The sequence below is a fragment of the Chiloscyllium punctatum genome, chromosome 6, assembly GCF_047496795.1.
Source record: "Chiloscyllium punctatum isolate Juve2018m chromosome 6, sChiPun1.3, whole genome shotgun sequence".
Lineage (NCBI taxonomy): Eukaryota > Metazoa > Chordata > Chondrichthyes > Orectolobiformes > Hemiscylliidae > Chiloscyllium > Chiloscyllium punctatum.
The window spans coordinates 81,837,045-81,862,070 of NC_092744.1; the positions used below are offsets into that span (position 1 = coordinate 81,837,045).

The 25,026-nt window shown below is 40.6% G+C and overlaps 1 protein-coding gene across 1 annotated transcript in view; it reads right to left on the bottom strand.

Moving 5' to 3' along the window:
• Positions 1 to 25,026, bottom strand: part of LOC140479135 (single-pass membrane and coiled-coil domain-containing protein 1-like) — a 60,574-nt gene that overhangs the window by 30,601 nt on the left and 4,947 nt on the right. Inside the window, exon 2 of the mRNA XM_072573087.1 lies at positions 10,359 to 10,529. Within this exon, the coding sequence (XP_072429188.1) occupies positions 10,359 to 10,492 (134 nt within the window). The 5' untranslated portion in view covers positions 10,493 to 10,529. The remainder of the gene's footprint in view (positions 1 to 10,358; positions 10,530 to 25,026) is intronic.

Consider the following 25,026-nt stretch of genomic DNA (forward strand, 5'->3'; position numbering starts at 1 on the left):
GAATAGGATTTCCTTCAATTAATTAACCAATGGATAGCACAGTGACTCAGTGGTTAGCACTGCTGTCTCATGGTGAAAGGCATACAAATTTGATTTAACCCTTGGGTGACTGTCTGTATGAAGTTTGCACATTCTCCCTGTGACTGCATGCGTTTCCTCCAGCTGCTCCAGTTTCCTCTCACAGATCAAAGATGTGCAGGTTAGGTGGATTGGCTGTGTTAAATTGCCTTTAGTGTCCAGGGATGTGCAAGCTAGGAAAATGGGAAATGCAGGGTTACAGGGATCGGGCAGTGGGGTGGGTCTCAGTGGATTGCTGTTCAGAGGGTCGGTGTGGACTCATTGGGTTGAATGGCCTGCTTCCATACTATACAGATTCTATGAATATATGCTGTATCTGTTGCTTCTAGTATTGCAAATGTTTCAGAGGCTAAGAGGCTTTTAAACAACTTTTTTTTGTTTTCCTTGTTTCCCAGGCCAATGAGCAACATTTATTATTCTTTCCCAGCAAGAATATGATAAACCTTGCTGCACTGGAATATCTATCTGGAAGGTTAGCATGTAAAGAATTGCTAAAAATGGCTAACTACGTATCTTCAGAATCATTTGAGACTGAATTTAATTCATTTCATTTGCTGTTGAACCTCTTCAGACATATCCCTAATTATTGGGATGCATTTTACTTGTTCTAAATAAGATTGTTGATGCAAGTTAACGCCCAACTTATTCTGCACACTATCTAATGTATGTAAAGGGTGGGATTGGGGTGGAGGGTTGGTTTAGTTCAGTTGAGTAGAGTGTATTGTAGAATAAAGCCAGTCTCATCTTTTAGACTTAACAAACAATTCAGGTCTTTTTCAATATATAATTTCCATTACACCACACTAAACATTTGCTATAAATTCTGTGTCTTACGATTTTATACTCCATAACCACCTGATGAAGGAGCAGTGCTCCCAAAGCTAGTGCTTCCAAATAAACCTGTTGGACAATAACCTGGTGTTACGTAAGTTTTAAACTTAGTACACCCCAGTCAACACTGGCATCTCCAAATCATTCCTCGTACAGCTCTGGTAGTTCATGGGAGTCCCTGTCTCCTCCTTGCCTAACCTACACTTGTGGATTGGTCACCCTTAAGCTACACATAACCAATTGTTTCTCTTTTTCTCTCATAGTCCTATGCGGAATATGGCTTTGTACCATATATTTAAAAGCCCCCAAAACCTGACTACCAATCTAAAACTCCTTTCTTACTGTATTTATCATATATCATTTAAATTTTGGGCTACCACATCTTTACCTGATTTTGCCAATCAGTAGATCCTCTTACCTGTCCTTCACCTTGCATATTTGGCCAATGTTTGTTCTTTCTGCTGTCTTTCCCCACTATAATAATGTCATCCCTCCATTCACTGGCCCCTTCACATACCCTAATGTCAACTTTTCGTAATTGGCTCCGGAGATATCCTCCTTAGATATGTCTTATCCTGTTCTTGAGTGTCACTGTGTTCATATTCAGTCAGCCCTTCAACTGGCATAATCTGGTCCTCATAACTGCACAATTTTTGTGCAAGTGAACTACATGGTGCCTTTCTCTTACTTGTTTGGATTCATAAATGTTTGATCAATGCCAATTAAACTCAAGGAATGTATCCTAACAGTTTGATTGCCCGCTCGTAAAGTTGCTGTCTTTCACTACTACCTATAACCATACCTGGATCTTTCCATTCTTCTTGCCCATTTTTTGAAATATACTGTGTTCCTGGATTAAAATTTAGTCTGATAGCTTTGTACATTGTCTTGAGGTTCCAAATTTTCTCTGAAACCTTGACCTTATGAATGCCCACCTCCCAAATGCAGAGCATTTCAATGCTTAGAAAAAATTGAGCTAATTATAGTCTCTTCACAAGCCAGGGATGATCATTCATTACCTCAGAATTTTTGGATTTATCCCAAAAAAACCCAATGATATAGTACTTTCCACCACTGTTTGCATTGAGTTCTTCACATGTCGACCGATATCAGGCAGTTTTAGTATACAACTTGGCTAGTCCACTAACATTATATGAAAAATTTAATCTACTATTTCATGATTTTTTTTATAACTCCCAATACTTAAGCCACTCTCTACTGCTTTGTTAATATTTTCACACATAACTTTAAATTAATCATTGTCAAATTTCATCACTGTTAATAAAGAACTTAGCTGGTGTTCTCAGTCCAGTCCCTATCCACTTTCTCCATTATCTTGTCCACAATCAGTTTTTCTTAACTATATGTTATTGTTGACTGGCTAAGTCTAGTTACCATGTCAATCAAGTGTAAAGTGAAAATGTTTTTCTAACTTATTCCAAACTTTCAGGTCTATTGCTAAACCTTCATTAAAGTCTCATGTTCATATGAGACTCATAATGGGCTTTGATTGTGTCCTTTTTAACAAATATTACATTTATGATTGATCTTGTCTACAGGTTTAGTGTACTCAAGCTCCTTAATCCTGTATCCTTGAATGGGATTCTTCGCCAGTGAGAAAATGGATGGGCAGATTGACATTGTGGTTTTGAGACAATTACCTCTTTTCCTTTTAACCCCTACTTCTTGATGCCATTCACACTTCTTAATATTTTGAATAGAGAAGTTAGGACTCAATAAAGGATACAATAATATCTTGATTATGTAAACTGTAAATCCATTTACATTCTCAAAGACAGTTCCCTTGTGTTCCATATCCAGATCATTTGAGACTTTTTAAGGATGTCTTGCTTGACAAGAAGAGTATGTCACTTGATACCATGTCAGTATTGATAGAATGGTTTACTCCAGCTATTTTATATGGAATCATCACACTTTTTAATTGACTTTTAGCATGTTGTCACCCCAAACCAGAAGCAAGAACTCTCAGATTCTTCAACCTTACTTTGGCCCTTATTATTTTGAGAATCCAAGTACCATTTTGCCCAGGCCACTCCACACATTGGATGTTCAACTGCTGTCCAATACTGTGTACTTGAAAGCATCGGCAACTACAATATTCATTGCTGAGCTAAAGCTTCTTGTTCGTCTGCCAGATTCTCCTTCTGAACTTCTCATGCCATTACATCGAAAACCTTATTAATCCTCTTAAGACAACTTATGCACAATCAGAAGTCACATCTGATCATTTCCTGGTAATTCCTTCGGTTTATTTTTCTGTTGCAGTTCCCCAGTTTCTAACATGTTTTATAACTGGCAAAATTATTGCTTTTGTTGCTCCTTTTGGTTATGATCCTTCTTTCACAGTGCAACTTGTTCCAAGTGTGTACAGTCTTGAAATACTGCTAGTGTTTTTTTTCCATTTTTTCTGTTACTGCTGAATGTCCCATTTGTACCATTTAGGCTGTTAGAAATGAATGTTTTCTGAGGAGTTTTTCTCAAGACTTTTGTCATCTGTTTCAAAAGTATGCTTCCTTTTGAAAATCTAACTCCAGTTGTCCAAACGATTCAAAGACAAGCACTGAATTAGGAATCTCCAAATAGATTTTTTTTGTAATCTTGCATATAATCCATTAAATTTCATTCTATATCCTTCTACAGTATAACTGTCTGGTTTTCTAAGTTTATCAAAGTATCACAATACTATACCTTGTATGCATTTAGTAAGTAATTTTTCTTACAGATTTTGTCCATACATTTGAACGGAATTGTCTAATTGTTGAGCCTCCAGCTGCAAACATTCATAACACCTGATCCCACCTCTGCTAGAAAGCAACAATATCAAAGCCAGGTAACATCACCTATAGCACATACCTACTTAGAGTCATAGAGATGTACAGCATGGAAACAGACCCTTCTGTCCAACCCGTCCACGCCAACTAGATATGCCAACCAAATCTAGTCCTACCTGCCAGCACCCTGCCCATATCCCTCCAAACCCTTCCTGTTCATATACCCATCCAGATGCCTTTTACACCTTGCAATTGTACCAGCCTCCACCACTTCCTCTGGCAGCTCATTCCATACACGTACCACCCTCTGTGTGAAAACGTTGCCCCTTAGGTCTCTTCTTTATCTTGCCCCTCTAACCCTAAACCTATGCCCTCTAGTTCTGGACTCCCCGACCCCAGGTAAAAGACTTTGTCTACTAACCCTATCCATGCCCCTCATAATTTTGTAAACCTCTATAATGTCACCCCTCAGCCTCCAATGCTCCAGGGAAAATGTTCAGCCTCTCCTTATAGCTCAAATCCTCCAACCCTGGCAACATCCTTATAAATTTTTTCTGAACCCTTTCAAGTTTCACAACATCTTTCCGATAGGAAGGAGACCAGAATTGCACGCAATATTCCAACAGTGGCCTAACTAATGTCCTGTACAGCCGCAGCATGACCTCCCAACTCCTGTATGCAATACTCTGACCAATAAAGGAAAGCATACCAAACGCCTTCTTCACTATCCTATCTACCTTTGACTCCACTTTCAAGGAGCTATGAACCTGCACTCTGAGCTCTCTTTGTTCAGCAACACTCCCTAGGACCTTACCATTAAGTGTAGAAGTCCTGCTAAGATTTGCTTTCCCAAAATGCAGCACCTCACATTTATCTGAATTAAACTCCATCTGCCACTTTTCTGCCCATCGGCCCATCTGATCAAGTTCCCATTGTAATCTGAGGTAACCTTCTTCGCTGTCCACCACACCACCAATTTCAGTGTCATCTGTAAACTTACTAACTGTATCTCTTATGCTCACATCCAAAGCATTTATGTAAATGACAAAAAGTAGAGGACCCAGCACCGATCCTTGTGGCACTCCACTGGTCACAGGTCTCCAGTCTGAAAAACAACCCTCCACCACCACCCTCTGTCTTCTACCTTGGAGCCAGTTCTGTAACCAAATGGCTAGTTCTCCCTCTATTCCGTGAAATCTAACCTTGGTAACCAGTCTCCCATGGGGTACCTTGTCAGACGCTTTACTGAAGTCCATATAGATCACATCTACTACTCTGCCCTCATCAATCCTCTTTGTTACTTCTTCAAAAAACTCAATCAAGTTTGTGAGACATGATTTCCCATGCACAAAGCCATATTGACTACCCCTAATCAGTCCTTGCCTTTCCAAATACATGTACGTCCTGTCCCTCAGGATTCCCTCCAACAACTTGCCCAACACCGATGTCAGGCTCACTGGTCTATAGTTCCCTGGCTTATCCTTACCACTCTTCTTAAACAGTGGCACATTAGCCAACCTCCAGTCTTCCGGCAGCTCACCTGTGCCTATTAATGATACAAATATCTCAGCAAGAAGCCCAGCAATCACTTCCCTAGCTTCCCACAGAGTTCTAGGGTACACTGATTAGGTCCTGGGGATGTATCCACCTTTATGCATTTCAAGCCATCCAGCACTTCTGTAATCTGGACATTTTGCAAGGTGTCACCATCTATTTCCCTACATTCTATATCTTCCATATCCTTTTCCACAGTAAATACTGTTGCAAAATACTCATTTAGTATCTCCCCCATTTTCTGCAGCTCCACACAAAGGCCACCTTGCTGATTGTTGAGGGGCTCTATTCTCTCCCTAGTTACCCTTTTGTAAAAACCCTTTGGCTTCTCCTTAATTCTATTTTCCATTCTTTTCTTCCATTGATGATAAGGTTCAGTTGCACAGAATGTCAGTAAGAAATTAGGTCCTGACAATCTACATTTGGTTTCAGCTATCGTTCTCCAAAGTAATTCCAATTATAATCTTCTGTTTCGTAGATAACTTTGTTTCTAATCGCCACCATTGAGCAACCATCTTCTGCTAGCAATATTAAAAATTTCAAGTCACTTGGTGAGATAACCTTTCTTTGTGGAGAGAATGTATTTTCTCAGTCCTACAGATCTCATCTAACACACCAGTGTCTCAGATATGTCCTGTTTTATATGTGTTCAAAGATCACCTTTCACTCTTAACCTTATCAATCAAATTAACAAACCTTAATGTGATTGGCATGACAAGTAGCTGAGTCTAAACTGGCCCTTTAAACTATTGGTCCAATCTGACTGATTCAGTAATTTTCTTCAGGGAAGCAAACCTGTCATTCTAATCAAATGAAATCTATATATATGACTCCAGCACTGGACCAGTGAAATTTATTGTTTACAAACTCGCTATAATGATTAACAACCAACTAAGCTATGCCATACTGCTACAAAAAGGAAGGCAAGCATAAAACTGACTGGGTTACCTGACATCAGGTTCAGAAACAACAAAGGCATACCAAGTCCAGTCAACCTTCAAAGTTTTCCTCACTAATACTTGCAAATGTGTACCAACATTGGGAGTGCTATCCCACAAACTAGTCCAACAAAAGCCTGATTCCTTCATCACCTCCTAGTTTTGTCTGCCCGACACAGAACCACCAATCTGTATTACATGGTATATAATCTGGTTGGAATATCGCTGATATTGGGAGAGCATCCCATGAAGTCTAACTGCTTCAGTTGAAAGGTGGATAAGAAAACCCCTTCTGATTACCTCCTACCACTCTCCCTCAGCTCATGAAATGATACTCCTCCGTGCTGCATTGTGAAGTTATATTTGGCACTTTCTAATTTGTGGAAACTGCTGTACAATCTAAAGAGTTCTGGAAGAGCAAAATCTATGTATTCACTATTTATGCATCTACCTTTTCTGAAACCCAATAGTGCAGGTTTTCTGATGCAGGAAATTGCCATTACTCCACCCCATTAGTTTCTCTACTGTTATTTATTTATACTGATTTCTGTCAGTTCTTGCTGGACTGTTTGTTAACCATTAATAAAGTTATGATTTGTGTGGCTTCTAGTGAAAACAATCCCTGTCAATGCCATTCCATTATTTCCCCATTATCTTTGCACTTAAAATATCTGTGTTTAAGTTCACCAATCTCTTCCTATTTACTTAATTGTAGAAATGTTTACAATAAGTTTCTAATGTTTCTTGCTAGTCCACACTGATTTTCTATTTTCCTGCCAACTCCATGACACCTTCTGCTGAATTCCAATATCTTTCCCATCTTTAGGTTTACTGCCATTATTGGCAATGGATGTAAGTTTGCACAATGAGCTGGAAGGTTCATTTTCAGGCGTTTCGTCACCATACCAGGGTAACACCTTCAGTGAGCCTCCGGTGAAGAGCTGAGTGGTATGTCCCGCTTTCTATTTCTATGTTTATGTTTCTTTGGTTATGTCATTTCTAGTTCTTTTTCTCAGAGGATGGGTAGATAGGGTCCAAGTCGATGTGTTTATTAATAGAGTTTTGGTTGGACTGCCATGCTTCAAGGAATTCTAGTATCCTTACATACAGACAAAGAAGGACACCACTTCGACTGGGACAACACATCCATCCTCGGACAAGCCAAAAAAGACATGCATGAGAATTCCTTGAAGCATGGCATTCCAACCTGAACTCTATCAATAAACACATCGATTTGGACCCCATCTACCAAAAAAAACTGGAAATGACATCACCCAGCTTAAGAAACCTAAACACCTAAATAGAAAGGTGAGACATACCACCAGCGCTACACCGATGGCTCACTGATGATATTGCTTACCATGGTGACACAACATCTGATGACAAACCTTCCAGCTCAGTGAGCAAACCTACATCCAGAACCTCAACCTAAGCTACAAATCATTTCAAAGATCGCTAATTGTTGGCAGTATTTTAAGCATCTTCATTGACCCAGTAACATCTTTAACTTTTTAACTATGATTAGATTTCTTTTCTGTGGGCTTCTGAGTCTTGAAGAAAAGTACATTTGTTACAAATTATGTACCTAATTATTGAAATATTACCCCTTTTTTTGTATTCCATCATACCTTTCAATGGCGTTTCCCAGTCTAGCTTAGGCTTCTAATACCTATGAGGTTTGATTTATTTTGATTTAAAATCCTAGTTTAATGCTTAACAAAATTACTTTAAAACTTGTCACATAATTGTTGCAGAGGCCGCTGACCAAGGTTGAAGTCTTTTGCTTATTTCTTCATGCCTCAATATTTTGTGTTTTCCTCTTCAGTTGCTTCAGTGCCTCCCATTTTCAATGTCAGAATAATAAGATGAGAGGAAATAACACATGAGGTGGTTTCCCTTTGCCTTTCTCATGTGACTCACAACAGGACAGGGATGACAATCACCTGAGGTCTCAAAATGATACTCAGGTAGTGTGTTTAGAGGACAGAGATTAGAATGTCTGCACTGCACTATATGAATAGTGGGTGGGCAACCAATATTCTCCATGGTAGAGCAATTGTCCACATACCTTTACCAAACAGTTTCTGATTGTAGTTCCTGATGCAGGACATTTAAAAGCCTAAGACATGGTTTTAAAGGGATGTGGCATTCATTGATGTACTTTCCATCTTCATTTCTTCCGGTGCTGGTTGGTGAACCATATTGGAAGGTGTTGTGCTTTTAGGTTTTCAGATAGAGATCAGGAAGAAAGTACTTTTCTATAATGTGCAAAAAAAAAGCAGCTAGGCTGGAGGTAGTGGAGGTAGTCACTTGCAGTATGATCATCAAAGCAGCTGGGTGCAGTGTAGGAAGGGACTGGATAACTTCATAAGGCAAACGAAGATGAGTCCAGCTTCTTCCTCCATCACTTGTATCGTAACTGGTCACAGTGACTCCCCTTCTCTCTTCAACAATGACCACCCTGTTTTTTAAGTCACCCATGGGAATGGGCATCCTCGGGGCTCCAGTATTTATTGCCTCTCCCTAGTTTCCCTTGGGTAGTTGGTGGTGCGCTGCCTTTTTCAACCACTGCAGTCCATGTGCTGTTGGACCCACAATGCCATTGGGGAGGGAATTCCAGGATTTCAACCCAGTGACACTGAAGGAGCAGTGACAAAATTCCAAAAAAAAAACTATAGAACTGCAGATGCTGGAAATCTAAAAGAAAAACAGAAGTTGCTGGAGAAACTCAGCACCCGCTGAGCGAAAGCAGAGTTAATGTTTCAGGTCCAGTAACTCTTTAAAGAAGTCAGGATGATGAGTGATTTCGAGGGGAAATTTGTAGATGGTGATGTTCACTGCATCACATTCTTCACTCTGCTATCAGAGCAGAATGTACCATTGTTAATACCACATTCTTAATACACCTCCTGCTCACGTTGCCTTCACTCATTCTACTTAAGACATGCTGTTCTAGTCTTCTGACAATTTCTGATTCTGCACCTTGCCCAATGATGCCTTAATTGCTAATCTAACTAACTTCTCATTCAAGACACACCCTTCCCCCAGTTTCTTGCTTCAGTTCCTTCTCGCGTTATGCACCATGTTCTCATTAGCCGACACACGTGCAAGGTCTTTCTCTCCCCACCTTTCTGCAGTTGAAGACACTACTTACCACAAGGGAGGGAATCTAAGTGGAAGGAACCGCTGTTGTTCCAGGAGATTAGATTAGATGATTAGATTACTTAACAGTGTGGAAACAGGCCCTTTGGCCCAACAAGTCCACACCAACCCTCTGAAGAGCAACCCACCCAGACCCATTCCCCTACATTTACCCCTTCAACTAACACTACAGGCAATTTAGCATGGCCAATTCACCTAACCTGCACATTTTTTTGGACTGTGGGAGGAAACCGGAGCACCCGGAGGAAACCCATGCAGACACGGGGAGAATTGAAACTGGTGGGAATTGAACCCGGGTCTCTGTTGCAGTGAGGCAGCAGTGCTAACCACTGTAGTACAAACCACTATAGTAACCACTATAGTACAAACATCCTGAGCAGATGGCATTGATTGCTCATCGTTTCTCCTTGGACACGCATCACGGGCAACTACAGTTGCATCCATGAGGTGCCTACTGGCTCAGAACTGGGGGCCTCCACTAACATGAAAGGTGCTGGAATTAAAATGAGCTTGGTGGTTGTGAAGGGGGAATAGTACTGAACTTAGCACATTCTCACTTCTCAAAGATAAACAATCAATTTAACAAACAATCAAGGTATTTTTCAATGTATAATTTCAGTTACATCACACTGTAAACTTTTGTTATAAATTCTGTGTCTTACAATTGTGTACTCCACAACCACCTGATGAAGGAGCGATGCTCCGAAAGCTAGTGCTTCCAATTAAACCTGTTGGAGTATAACCTGGTGTTGTGTGATTTTTAACTTTGTGCACCCCAAGTCGAACTCCAGCTCATAAATAAAAGCAGTGTTGCAAAATGCTGGCCGTGGGAAATAAAACACAGAAAGTGTTGGAGAAACCCAGCTGAACTCTTCTTTCAGAAACGAAGCCCTACAGAACTGGAAATGTTGACCCTTGTTTTTCCCTCCCCACTGGTTGTTGCGGAGTCTGTGCTGGGTTTGTGATTTCACTCGGTCGGCCTGCCCCTGCCCCTGCCCCTTACCTGTCAATCCTGTGCCTGAGAAGCTCGCTGGACACTTTCTGAGGGGGAGCCTTCAGCTCTCGCCGCTCGGGTGGGTCGGTCCGCTCCTGCGAGTTCACCCGCCGCCTCTCTGACTTCACCGGCCGCCTGTTCATCCTGAGCCAGGTTGGCACCTTTAACGTGTGCTACAGACTGTGGGGGAAACACAGACAGGGAGCTGTGTCGGCTGTGAGCCATGCCATTTATTTTAAACCATAAATAATCAAGGCTAACTTGGGGCCCAGAAAGCTGCCACCCCTCCACATCCTGACACCGGGAGGTCAGTGGAGCAATTTAATAGAACATAATTCCATCAAAGTGCCAGTAATCGATCACAGACGCTTTATGCTGGAGGTGAGAGGGAGAGAGGGCTGTCATTTGCAAATAGCCGCTCGCGAAACCTGAGCCTGTTGTTGATCAAAACGATTCTAAATTTAAAAGTGATTACCATCTGACAAACAGCAATAAGTTTGCAGCGGGCAGAGGCGCGGTGCTCAGTGCTCTGGTTCCGACAGCACCATCTAACAAGCAACCATCGATAACTGTGGAGTTCAATACCAGCAAGCGAGTGGTCGCCTGCTCTGTACCCACCGACCGCCCTACTCAGGATCAGGGGACCCTTAAAGAAAGCGGCGCGGTCAAATTTCCACTTGAACATTGCTCTGACAGTCACTGGGACACAGCGCGACCGACTCAAGTCTGACCCACGGCGGTGTTTATTACAAGGGCACAGGGATCGGTCCCAACAGCATACTGACCGCTATCGTTGCTCGTTTGAACTTCTGAGTTAGACTGGTCGCAATTGAAACAAAATGATCTTCAGGAACATATTTAAGATTTGTAATCGCCCCGAGGTGAGGGACTGCCATGTGATTGTGGGTAAAAAACGTGTCGTTCAACGTCTTATTCCAGTAAGTGGCCGCGCAAGCAATGTCTTCAGCAGCAACACTCACTTTGCACAAAATGCTATCTCGGCTGACCGCGAATGTGCCTTTGCCCGGGGGCGGAACCCTGCCCACGCCGCTATTCAGAGGACTGGCAGACGTGTGATTAACTATAAGAAGTGCCCCGTTTATAAATTGTTTCGGGAGACTTGGAAAATCAACTGCAGTAGATCGACTTATAATCCCTGGAACACTGTGATTGTAAATTCCTAAGTCGTGCACGCTGAACTGTAAATAATGTAGCAAGCATCTGTAGCTTTGTAAAGTAAGCGGAGAGGGGTTTTTTTGGCATCTGTAACCAATGCCTGGTGGAAACAGTCCAGCGTTTAATGTTTCAAACCTGATACTTTAATGTGGCTTTCTCTCGTGAACGGACAGCCGAAGAGCAACCTATTCAAACTGGGCCGGGGTATCTTCTGGGAATGAATTGTTTTAGTCAGTTCAACCTAGTTCCAGGTCCCTAGTCTGTTGGGGGGAGGAGCTGGGAGTATCTGCAGGACAGTCTTCCCAGAGTGTCCTCATTGGCCATCTCTAATGAGGGAAGTTGATGCAATTACGGTAAGACAGCACTGAAAAAGCTCCTTCAGCCTAGCTGTCCATACTGAACAGGTCTCCTAAACAGAACCAGTCCCATTTGCCTGTGTATGGCCCTTATCCCTAAAACCTGTCTTTTAAAATGTACCCACCTCCACCACTTCCTCTGGCAGTTTGTTCCATAGATGCCCTCTGTGTGAAAACGTTGCCCCTCAGGTTCCTTTTTAAATATTTCCCTCTCTCACCTTAAATCTCTGCCCTCTAATTTTGAACTCCCCTGCCCTGAGAAAAGACCTTGGCTATTCCCCTTCTCTGTACCCCACATGATTTTATAAACCTCTGTCAGGTCACTGGTCGGCCTCCTACGCTCCATTCTCAGAAGAGTTCTGAAACGAAAGGGGTGCAAAGTCATGAGGGGTTGGATGGAGTGGGCAGGAACCTCCTCCACAAGATTTCCAACTTAAAGGCTCTCAAAGGGCCAAAGAGCTTCCAGCCCAGAGCTGGCAGACAACAGCCTCCTCCTCAGTCCCTTTCGTGTGCCCCTTCATTGCTCCTGATTTGTCCAGGTTACCCACTTTCAGTGGGACTGCAAAGTAGGAACATACTGACTCCATTTCCTTATGTCAAACCAGTCTTTCCAGAACCACAAGGTTTAAAATCTCCTAGTGAAATTATTCCATTAATCCAAGTGATTTCTTGGAAATTGTTCCAGCAGACTAATCTGGCATGGATAAGATGGGCTGAATAACTTCTTTCTCTGCTGTGCTGTATCATGTGTCATGCTGTGGGTGGAATGTCTTCCTAAACATTTTGGTTGGCAGAAGAAGCAGAGAGGTATTACTCTCTGTAGAAATCGTATAAATACACACTTCAAACTCTTAAACTCATCAAGCTGCTCTTAAACTCCAGGGAGGTTGACCTTTCTGAGGCCCTAGTGCAGGTTTAGACCAGCATCCCAGGCTGGCTTCTTTCTAGATACAGCTTAAACTCACTTGCTGTTACTTGTCTCTGCAACCTATAGGAGCACACCTTTGGATCCACAAGGTTCTAATGTATGTCTAACACTGTTGTTGGATGGAGGTCCCTCCAAACTGGTCTTTAAATGTTTGATGGCCTGTGTATTCAATTAAATTGGAGTATCATGTGGACACATTGGTGGGAAACTTGTGAGAACTGCTGCATTGTGTGGGAAAATGTGTCTTTATTGATTCCTGTAACAAGCTAATTCTGTTATGGAAGTTACAAATATAGATTTTCCTGTCTGCTGGTGCCACCATCCTGGTCAAACAGAAAAGGACAATGTGACACAGATGAATTCGTCCAATCCCATTTGTGGGATTTCCCATTGGGATAATAGATAAATAATACACTTGCCAAAATATAGTGTGACTATTGTAATAGGATATAAGTGACCTGATACTTCTGACCTGTTGATACTGGGTGCAAGGAACACAGGGTGAGATTTTAAATCTAAATCCCAGGATAAAGCTATTAATCAGAAATAATTTCAATATTACAGAATAACCAATTATACAAGGAAGATACAAATAATGAAACATACATTTTACAAGTGTAATCAATTCCCATACTTGCACAAGTGGGGAGCAGATGTTGACATTGGTGGCAATGGGATGGAGGTGAGGACAGGGCGAAAGATGGTATGGGATGTGAGGAGTTCTCAAGTTGCTTTTCTCCTTCTCCTGAAGTCATTGCACATTTACTCATGAATTGAAACAATTAAAAGCTCCTGCCCTCTCACTTGGTAAGTTGAAGTTCCCTAACAGGAGTGGTAGTTTTAATTAAGTTGGTTGATGCTATAGTGTGCACCATTCCTCTCCTTTCTATGGAAAAGTTTAGATCATTCATATCCCACCTGTTAGAACACAGGAGGCCATAGTTTGGCATCTCATTTGAAAGACAACTTTAACACAAACATTAAGGACTGGTTCACTTGGTAAGTGAGCTTCACTGACAGCAGTGGTCAATGACATTATGTTTAAAGACAACAAGCCCTGCAAAAATGTGACAACATCTGGTCAACTTAAAGCTGGGAGCACACTGTTTACTTGGTACTATTGCATTAAATCCCTCCATTACATAGTCTAAGACATATTCTTCATAACAATTATTATTTTATTACTTATCCAAAAAGTTCAGACTGTTTTAAATGCATACATTAACTATGTTGTTAAATTAGAGTTGTTTTACATATGTGCAGAAAACCATGCATTACAATATACCATGAGAAAGATTTTCTTCAAGTGCATTAACAAAGTCATTAAATGCTCAAGCTGCCTGTGAATTTACATGTGTTTAATATGGAGTTCAAAATGTTGGCTGAATTGATAGATGTTATTGTCTGAGAAACATTTTTCAGAATTTTCCTTACATCTTAATAAAGGTTTTGTGTGGCACAAGTGTCTAGCATTCTGTCTGATCTATGACTGAAGAAACACAGATTATGTCAAGGTTACAGATATCTAGCGTAAAATAATCCTGAATTGTACCCATGAACTGTTGACTCCATTCTGGTAGAGATTTACAGGAAACTGTATTCCTCAATTCATCACAAGCAGTACTTGCATATTCTGTTTATTTGTCTACAATTTTAATCTACATGATTCACTGGAAACAAGAGAGAGGAAATGATATCTCTCAGTTTCTTTCTGTACCCTGCCCAGTCCTTAACTGTCTTACATCTTGTTACAGTTTATTTATATCTGGGACTCTATCTCAACATACCCTTGCTGAAGAAATTGTGACACGTGTATTGTTAATTGCTTCTAAGCATTGTGATGCGTTTCAAAGGTGTGTCTTTGTGCATACTACGCACAGGCAGCTTGCTGTAGCATACAGCTTGGAAGTGACCACTCTTCCAAAAATGGCATCTGAACTCTGTAGTGGGACAATTTCAGTGTTTTTATTTTTTCCTGTCACATTGATAATGTTTAGCTTTAGTGATTAATGAACAGTTTTCCTGCCTCCCTGTTTTGTTTAATAACATGAGTGAGTCATTTTTGGGATATGGCTCTCCTTGTCAACCCAAACCACTGACTGACATTGATCCCTGACCTCAACCTGGCTTCTCAGTTAATTTGCCTTTGTTAATGTAAAGTCATCCCACAATTACATGTGGTCAGACAGTGCTTCATCCAAGATTCTAACAGCATTTCTGTTCTCAATTCATTCTTCCTTTAGCTTGGTCTACTATAGTTCTCTGCAAGTCAGTACTAATCATTGAAAAAGATGTAAATACATTGTAGGGTGTGCTTATTAAATTTAGCCCACCCAACAATGGCATGCCTTAGCAGATTGACTGCTTTTATCTCTTCCCCTCACATAGCTTCTTCTTTGTTAATCTCTTGCCTGACTAGATGTTGTCTGCACCGCCACACTGCAAATATTATTGATTGGCTTCACAGCAAGGCTGGATGTGATACATTATCTGGCAAATCTTCACTGCTAACTTAGCCAAGCTCCTGCTTGATTCGGACCAGTGACCTGCTTGAAGACTTCCTCAACATGCATAGAGAGTGCAGCAAAGCCTCACCAAGCTGATACTGGGGATGGAAGGACTGTTGCATGTGGAGAGATTGGTTCAACTGGACCTCTGTTCACGAGAGTTTAAAAGAATGAGAGGAGATCTGATTGAAACAAATAAAATTCTAATGGCTAGACAGACCTGATACAGGGAAAATGTTTCTGTTACTGTTAAATAACCTTTCCAGAGTCTTCTAAGGTAAGGGAAACATTGGCTTTGTTTAAGAAACATTTTGTTGTGGTTTCATCTTGCTGCAAGGCTGCATGGGAAGGCACAATCATGTGACATTGCATCACTTCCAGTGGCAATGTAACATGTTACTTATTGGCACATTACACAGTCAGACATAATATCTTATTCCACAAAAATCATCACTTCGACCAATATTTTGGTCATCTGTCCTGATAGCACCCTGTGCAGCTCAATGTCCAGGATTATTTTAAAACTCTTGTGAACTAACTTGGAACATTTTGCTATATTAAAGCTGCTCTATAAATATAAGTTGTTGATGCTAACAGAAATTGAGTTAAATTTAAACTTGGCCAGTTTAAATGGTGTCTTCTGTACTTAGGCACTATGTGTGTTGGAACTAACGCATTGACTTTAAAGAGCATAAACTATTGTGTTATTGAATAGATTCCAGACCAGACTGGTAATGTACCTTTAAGACAGTTATATGATATTGTGACCCAAGACAGTCCAGTACAAAGCTCCCCTCTCACCTTCAGCCAGGACTTCGGTGCATTGGAGCCAGTCAACTGTCTTAAACTAGTCAGTTATGTATTTGTGATGTACAGAAATACCAGTAAGCACAGAACCCAGATATGTGTACATCTGTCATATTTAGCAATGTAAATAGTTTGTGTCATTAATAAACTACAGAACATCTATACCAATTAGAACCTAGTCTATATAATGGTATTTGTTATCTGAGCTAATATATAGGACATCATGGAAATCATAGTATGACCGATTTGGAGGTGCCACTGTTGGACTGGGTTGGGCAAAGTATTCTCTCCATTCTCTCCTTTGGTGCAAGGAAAAATATCTTAGTAAACTGGGTAGCTGAGGGCCCTCCAGGACTTTCAAATTGGTATAGGTTGGTCATGGAATGTATTCCCCTTGACTTCCTTACAAATATGGTGCACCAAAAAACTGAATTATTCTATAAAATATGGCAGCCCTTCCTGAATTATATAGATACAGATATTTCGGCCATTTTGTCAAGGGCTTTCATCTAAGTTGTTGTAGCGGTTCGGGCTGGTCCGGGGACCCTTGGGGGAGGAATCCCACATGAATAGGGGGTTTTATGACTTGATATTAATTCGTTCCGAGCATGGACTTCACTATTTAATTATGTTTTTTTTTCTCTCTTGAGTAATGTAAGATATTTTATTATACGCTCTGGTTAGTTATAAATTAGATTAGTAGTTATTTGAGTTTTGTTTTCTCCTTTTTTAATCTCTTTTTGTCTGTTAGGTTTTGGTTATTATTTATTTAATATTTAATTGTGTATTAATGTTTGCATTTGTGTGTATTATTTTGTAAGTTTGTAAAAACATGTTAAATTTTCAATAAAAATATCTATTTTTTAAAAGATCACACCAGGTTATAGTCCACCAGGTTTATTTGGAAGCACTGACTTTTGAGGCACTCCCTCTTCATCGGGTGGTTGTGGAACAGGACCATATGACACAGAATTTATAACAAAAGGGTTACAGTGTCATGGAGTTGTAATGATATATTAAACAACTTTAGTTAAAATTCACACAACACCAGGTTATAGTTCTTAAACAAATTTAGATTATGTCTTTCGTCTTTTAAAATGGGATATGGTGGTTTAGGTTTTTTAATATGAAAATCCCAGAATTACATTCTCAAGGTGGTGTCAGCTTATCTAATAATAAGTGTCATGTCAGCTCAGACAATGCATTAAATATTTGGAAGGTAAAGTCTGTACCAATATTGAGTCAATTCTATTTCAAACCTAATTCTAGGAATTCAAACCTAATATTAAGGTACCATTAAAACACATTAGGAAGATAAACATTTGTACCAGACAGTCTTAGATGACCAGAAGGGGAGGGTAAAAAGGGAATAGTAATCATTGAATGGTCTCCAATATAAATAAGGTCTTTTACAATGAGGATTGTAGGAGATATGACATAAAATATATGCACAAGAAAGGAGTCCTTTAACTAAACGATAGAGGCTGAATTAACAGTGCTTGTGCACACACACACAAAATGTGGTGACAAATGGTATTCACATTTGATTTTCATAATGAAACAGAAAGTGTTTACAACCCAATGGACCTCCTTGGAAACCTCCAAATAGTTTTGTTGAGACTAACGTAAGTAGCCAAGACCAAAGAATTGCAATATTCTGAAAGAGTCCTTGATAATAATGAGCCTACCTACATCGCCTACACACTACATGTAAAGGGGTGTGTTTTATTGTCGCTTTGACCTATGATAAAGAATTTGAACCAGATGTTTTTAGTGTTTTCTATGTCTTAAATGTATATTAAATAATATATGACACTATCCTAGACAAACTCCACACGGAGGGTTAGAGATATGTTACATGATCATATCAACCAAACATCCACCTGGCAGCAGAGGAAGGAGGCAGTTGTGCATTTTAAGTTGAGTATATTATGCTGGACTCATCATCTCGAATTATATAGACTATTACATAAAAGATTCAGGAAATATGGAATATCTGAATGAATGTATGGTTGCATTCTCAGCACGATGTAAAGGGACAACTTTATGTGATCTATTGGCAAAGTCAGATCCTTTGACTGAAACAGATTCTTAAAACAGCACTAAGCTGCATTCTCTATATCCTCATGAAAGAATTTTAGCAAATTGGTCAGAAATTACTTTCCTTTAAAAATCTATGATGGTTCTCTTTGAATAGTCTTTGTCTCTACAAATAAAAACTTCTTTTATTTCGATAATGGCTTCCAATAACCATGTTAAATTGATCGTCCTGTAATTAGTTGATTTATCATCACTATCATGAATTGACATTAACAACCCTCCAAACCTCTGGCACCACTCCCATCTCCAATGAAGATTAAAAAGCTGTGATCAATGTCTGTTATTTTCAACCTCTGCACCTATCAGAAACCGAGCATGCATTTCATCCGGACCAGGTGACTTACCAACTTTCAGCAACGCTGATCTTTACAGGACATCTGTGTGTTTAACTTTATGCTGTTTCATGCCTCATCTAGCTCCAGCACTTTCTGTTTCACAGAATGGAAACGGTGGTCCCTGTCATTGACATTATAAATAATGCAAGCACTGTAACCGCTGCATTTTGGCTATGTTGTCCAAATTCTGTAAATTTGCTGTCAGTTCCAAACCAAATATGAGCAATTGGAGTTAAGTAATCTGGGTTCACAGACTAACTGACAAATCGAATTATTAAATTGTGTGAACTCGTCATGTTAAGAAATTGGTGATGTCATTTATGTGAACAACCTCTGGTTCACGACATGGGGCTATCATGTAACAATTGGCACTTATGAGTTCATGAGCCATAACTGGGAATCAACAATTTAAGCTTTATGAAGTATGACTGTTGAGTGTGCATAAGGTAACTGGAAATGTCATAATGTGTATTGGAAAACGTGACTATATTGGATATCATTATGACCAGGTAGAAAGAACAGAATTGTTTTCCTGTTTTCTCCCTTCTTTCTTTGATTGTCACAGGTCTGTTTAATAATACAAAAGATGAACTTGTTATTCCAGTGTGCTTACCTAAAGGTTATGTGTTAAGTGTAAGGAATTAGCCAGACAGTTTTTAATTGAGATTTTATACAAAGCAAGAGAACAAGCTTATTGTTCTGAAATCAGCATGGGTGCCAACACTAAATGGCTAATCTAAGTTCTGAAATGTAGCAGCAGACTCAAATTTCACACAATTACATCTTAAAAGTAGAGGTAATTAAATATGGCCAAATACTAAGTTAGAGAGTCAGTTTGTAGTTTATGGCTAGCAGCCTGGTCTGGCTGTAATTCACAGGTTTTAATTAAGACAATATTCCAACATGTAGCTGAAATGTCCACAGCCTGGTCTGGCTGTAATTCACAGGTTTTAATTAAGACAATATTCCAACATGTAGCTGAAATGTCCTTTTGCCCCTAAAGTGGGGTGGCACAGTGGCTCAGTGGGTTAGCACTGCTGCTTCACAGCGCCAGGGACCTCAGGTTTGATTGCACCCTCGAGCGACTGTCTGTATTGGGTCTGCAAGTTCTCCCAACGTCCACATGGGAGCCATCTGGGTGCTCTGGTTTCCTCTTACATCCAAAGAAGTGCACGGTAGGTGGATTAGCCATGGGCAATGCAGGGCTACAGGGATAAAGTAGAAGGGTGGGTCTGGGAGGGATGATCTTCGGAAGGTCAGTGTGGACTAGATGGGCTAAATGGCCTGCTTTCACACGATTCTGGAGATGTTCCTGTAGAAACTCTTTGGCTATGCCTGTACAACTCTCTGCTGGAAGGCAGTTAGTTAAAAAATCACACAACACCAGGTTATAGTCAACAGGTTTATTTGGAAGCACTTGCTTTTGGAGTGCTGTTCCTTCAACATGTGGTTGACAACCTGGTGTTGTGACATTTTTAACTTTGTCCACCGCGGTCCAACACCAGCACCTCCAAATCAGGAATGGAGTTTGACACGGATTACAAGGAGCTGAAGGCTTGGCTGTTAGGCTGAAGGTATTTCTGGTGAGGGAGCTACATGGCCTGCCTTTCCTATACTTGGCAGTAAAGATGGCTCCTTTCAGTTGACTGGCTTTCAAACTGCAATGTTATGGTTCCAAATACTTTAGCACGGTCATTCCATCAAGCAGTTGGGTTCACTACCGCATAGGCCAAAATCCTTTGTTCCTAAACAAAGCAAATTCACAGCCTCCTGAAGGCGTTATTGAAGTTTGTTTTGCCTAGTATTTGGTAAGCTTTGAGTCACTGTCAGGAAAGCGTTCCAATTATTCTTGGAGTAATCCTTGATATCAGCAATGGTGAAAGTTCCTGGACCTTTTTTAGTATATTCTCTTGTAATCCACTTTGGCCTTCCATGGACTTGGCAAGACAAAGTTACTAAAAGGTCTGGCAATTGTAAAGACCATATCTTTTTATTTTTCTGCAGTTTTGATCGTGGGCTGAAATGGGTAAAGGACTTTTTCAAACCGATGTTTGGGGAAGCAGGTTACTGACACTCATTTTGTAAGTGCTGTTAGTTCAAGCAGTGGGGTCTTTACTGCAGATGAACTGGCGCCATGGTATGTGAATGGAGGGGAATTTGATCAGCATCAAGAAGCTGATTGGATTGTGGAGTAGTGTGCAGTTGTCAATGACAATGGTCTTCTGCCTGCTAACAACTACATGATTGGCTCTGAGGTAACTGAGCAGCTTGTGGGCAGGGGTTGAGGGTAAATGAAATAGGCAGAAGCCTTCAGACCTCTGGAAAAGGAGGTTCTGTAGTTAAAAAAAATCTATTAAAATCTAAAGAAAGCCAATTTATTTTCTCTCACCATTTGGGCAAGCTGTGTCAAAGACTTATAACAAAAACAGAAACTGCTGGAGAAACTCAGCAGTTCCGAACAATGGTGACTGAACCCGAAGTGTTAACTCTGCTTTCTCTCCACAGATGCTGCCAGAACCTGCTGAGTTTATCCAGCAATTTCTGTTTTTGTTTCAGATTTCCAGCATCTGCAGTTCTTTGGTTTCATTTCAGAGATTTATAAATTGTAAATTAGTTGCTCCATGCCTCCTGCAAGCAAGTGGAAGTACCTGGAGGAGAGAGATTAAGGTTCTTTACACAGAGAGTTGTGAATGCATGGAATGCGTTGCCAACAGTGGTGGTGGAAGCAGAGTCATTAGGGACATTTAAGTGACTGCTGGACATGCACATGGACAACAGTGAGTTGAGGGGTGCGTAGGTTAAGTTATTATATTTTACATTAGGATGAAACCTCGGTGCACAACATCATGGGCCAAAGGGCCTGTTCTGTGCTGTACTTTTCTATGTTCTATGTTCTATGTCCTTACAAGCCAAAATGGATCACCTTAGTGGAACCAATGGAATGCTGAACTGTCGGCCCAGTTTCTCCCTCTATCTGTGACACCAATTTTTTGAGTCTGTCTGCTTGTCAGTATATGTGTGTAAAGAGAGTTTGAGAAGGGGAATTAAAGTATTAACCAGTAGGGTTATATGTCAGCAGTCCATAGTTGTTTACCTGTAGCTAGAGTCTATTTATAACGTATAGTAGTTCTTGTCAAGTACAAAAGTTGGCCTGTTAACCTTATCTAAAAAAGACAGGTAAATTGGAGAATTTTGCAGACCTTGATAAAATCTTTAACTTTTTGTGACATAGGCTGAGAAGAACAGGGCTTGATTTCCAGTATGTCACCCCAGTGACACAGTCATCTTAAGGTCAACAAGGTCCACTTAAGAAGGTTTAATAATATGAAACCAGCTGATTAAAGATTATAAATTAATATAGCACAGCATTATAGCAATAGCCCAAATTCTAGTGGAATACTGTGATGTCTTTTTTATGGTAGTCTTATGTTCTCTCGTTGCTTTTGTTAAAGGAAATAGATTTGTTGATTCAATTTGGACGTGCTGTGTTGAGTTTGGCAATAAATAGTCACAGAAAGCTGACACCACTTTGATCTTGTGATTAGACTGTTTTAACACATGCACCAGAGAGTTATGAGTTGAAGAGTGTGGTGCTGGAAAAGGCCTAAGATGTTCATCAGAAACATCGATTCTCCTGCTCCTCTGAGCTGCCTGACTGTCTGTGCTCTTCCTGCGCCACACTCTTCGATTCTAAACTCCAGCATCTGCAGCCCTCACTTACCCCGACCAGAGAGTTAAGAAGTGGCATTAAATATTTCTGATCATCAGAGCCAGGACGAATTATTGGGACTTAATCTGAAATGCATAACCATTGTTAGGTGTGCAAAAGGAATGTTCTACAGCATGAGATAATGAACATATCAACTCTTCTGCGCAATATGGGTGGCATGGGGTCACTGCCGCCTCACAGCACCAGGGTCCCAGGTTTGATTCCAGCCTTGGATGACTGTCTGTGTGGAGTTTGCACATTCTCCCTGTATCTGCGTGGGTTTCCTCTGGGTGCTCTGGTTTTCTCCCACAGTCTAAAGATGTGCAGGCCAGGTGAATTGGTCATGATAAATTGCCCATAGTGTTAGGTGCATTAGCCAGAGGGAAATGGGTCTGTGTGGGTTACTCTTCAGAGGGTCGGTGTGGACTGGTTGGGCCGAAGGGCCTGTTTCCACACTGTAGGGATCTACACTTCCTGGACATTGGTTCTGGCTTGAACCTCTTTTCCTATTGAAAATCAAGTGACTGTTTTCACATCTTGATGTAAAAGAGGTGCAGCTGTGTTTCTTTAAGCAACATAAAGAAACCAACAGAATTACTGATGTGAGAAGAAACTGCCTCTATTATTGTGAGGAACAGAGTGAAATGTTCAGAGGTGAGATTTGTTAAGAAACAAGGAGTCGCTAAAGTGAGCCATCCTGTGGCAAGCTCATTGGGGAACTCTGAAAGACTGAGTGGAGGAATCTTCATCGAACTCCAAGAAACTTAATCTAACCTGACAAAAGAAGGGAGCCTGCTGAAAACCTGGGAGGAGCTTGGAACTCAATCCTGGATTGCCACCCATCTGCAGGAAGTGTGGTGTGAGGGAAATCTGTGCACTGAAGTACTATGTCTTGGTTGTTGGTTAGTTAAGTGAAGTAACACTTCCAGATAGAAAAGGAAAAATACAGTTCCAAGTTTTATATTAGACAATCAATGAACATCTGTAAATTTAAAAATTACACATCACCAGGTTATAGTCAAAAAAGGTTTATTTGGAAGCACTAGCTTTCGAAGCACTGCTTCTTCCTCAACCACCCGATGAAGGAGCAGTGCTCCGAAAACCAGTACTTCCAAATAAACCTGTTGGACTATAGCCTGGTGTTGTGTGATCTTTAACTTCACACACCCCAGTCCAACACTGGCTCCTTCACATCATCTGTAAATTGGTTGAGGATATATGTTTGCGTAAGGTGCAAAGATGTGGATCAGTGTGCTTCACCATGAAATCCTTCAAGCAAAGTGACAGCCATCCTGGCTGTGTCTTCAGGGTAGACCAGTGCTCCTTAATGGTCTATCCCTGAGCCCAGGAGCCGTTAGCTGAACTGTGATCAACTTTGTCGTAATTTTACATTTTTTTATTAGGTATGACATCTGTCATCAATATAGGTGCCATGGTATGGCAACTTATAAAATATTTTCACTGCATTTTTCATGTAAAAGTACACATAACAATAAATTGCTATTCTAATATTTTGTCTCTGATTCCTGTGATGGGGTGAGATTATTATCAGTTGCTGTGAGGCCAATGAAAGCATTTAGTAAACTCTGTGGGTTTGTTGGATAATTGTGTACAGAAGGAATTTGAGAGCTGTCCAAAGCCATTACTGAGAAGAAAAGGAGGGTAAGGAGCAGACACTACAGACAGTTCACGCTGTTCCGCAAAACATAGACTGTACTTGTCCTGGAGCATTGTTTTACAGTGAATATTTCCAGCATGTAGTTTCACTGTGGCTGAAGAATCTCGTTACTAGACCATTCAATTTGCTTCAGGAAATTCTAAAAGGACGAACATCATTTATTCAGTCAATGGAAGGCATTCTGTTACAAATGATTGGAAATGCTGGACACATAGAGACAAAGTGGGGGTGAGTCTAATCAGCGAGATCAAATGGGTTTTGAGTGGTTAGTAAGTTAAGGGTGTTAAAATTGACTAGACCTTGTTGAGAAGTCAGCTCTAACCTGTTGACTTTTGTATTTAACTGTGTGTTTAAGAGCAAGTTGCCAATTTAATGAGGATGATTGTCCCTTTGACTTACATAGGTAATTAAGAACACATGGGGCATGAATTTTCAGATTGAATGAGGTGTGAAGGTTACCTGGGAACCAGTGAAAGCAAGATGAGAGCACGAAAAGCAATTGAAGAGATGGTAGGTAGGAGTTTCCAGTTGTTCTGATACTCATTTGCTTTCTTAACTGATTGAGTAAAAGGCATTTGCTCAGATTACTTGTCCTGAGAATTTGCTTTCAAAAATATTGGGAAAATAATGCCGGGGCTGCATAATGTTTTACATAATGAGTAGCAATGAGCTGGAACTCACCAGCTAAAAGGTGGCGGAGGCAGAAATGGTAGTGATTTCAAAAGGGAATTGGATGGGCACTTGAGGGAAATAACACGATACAGCTAAAAGAGTGACTTGGGACCCAGTGAGGCAAATGGCGTCCTTCTGTGCTGTAGCGAGCCTCTGTTGCAGGTGATTTCACATACTCTGGAGATTACTTTAACAGTTCTGGACAGTTGTGCATCATACCTTGCTATCTACGATATGCCAGGTCAACATGGGAGCTACTTAGACTGTTTTAGCTTGGACCTCAGATTAAGACCAAGGTGAACAGTAACAATTTGCATTTATATAGCACCGTTAATGCAGTCAAACCTCCCAAGGTTCTTCATACATTTGTTCTAAAGAAAAGAAAAATGACATTTAACTACAAGTGGTG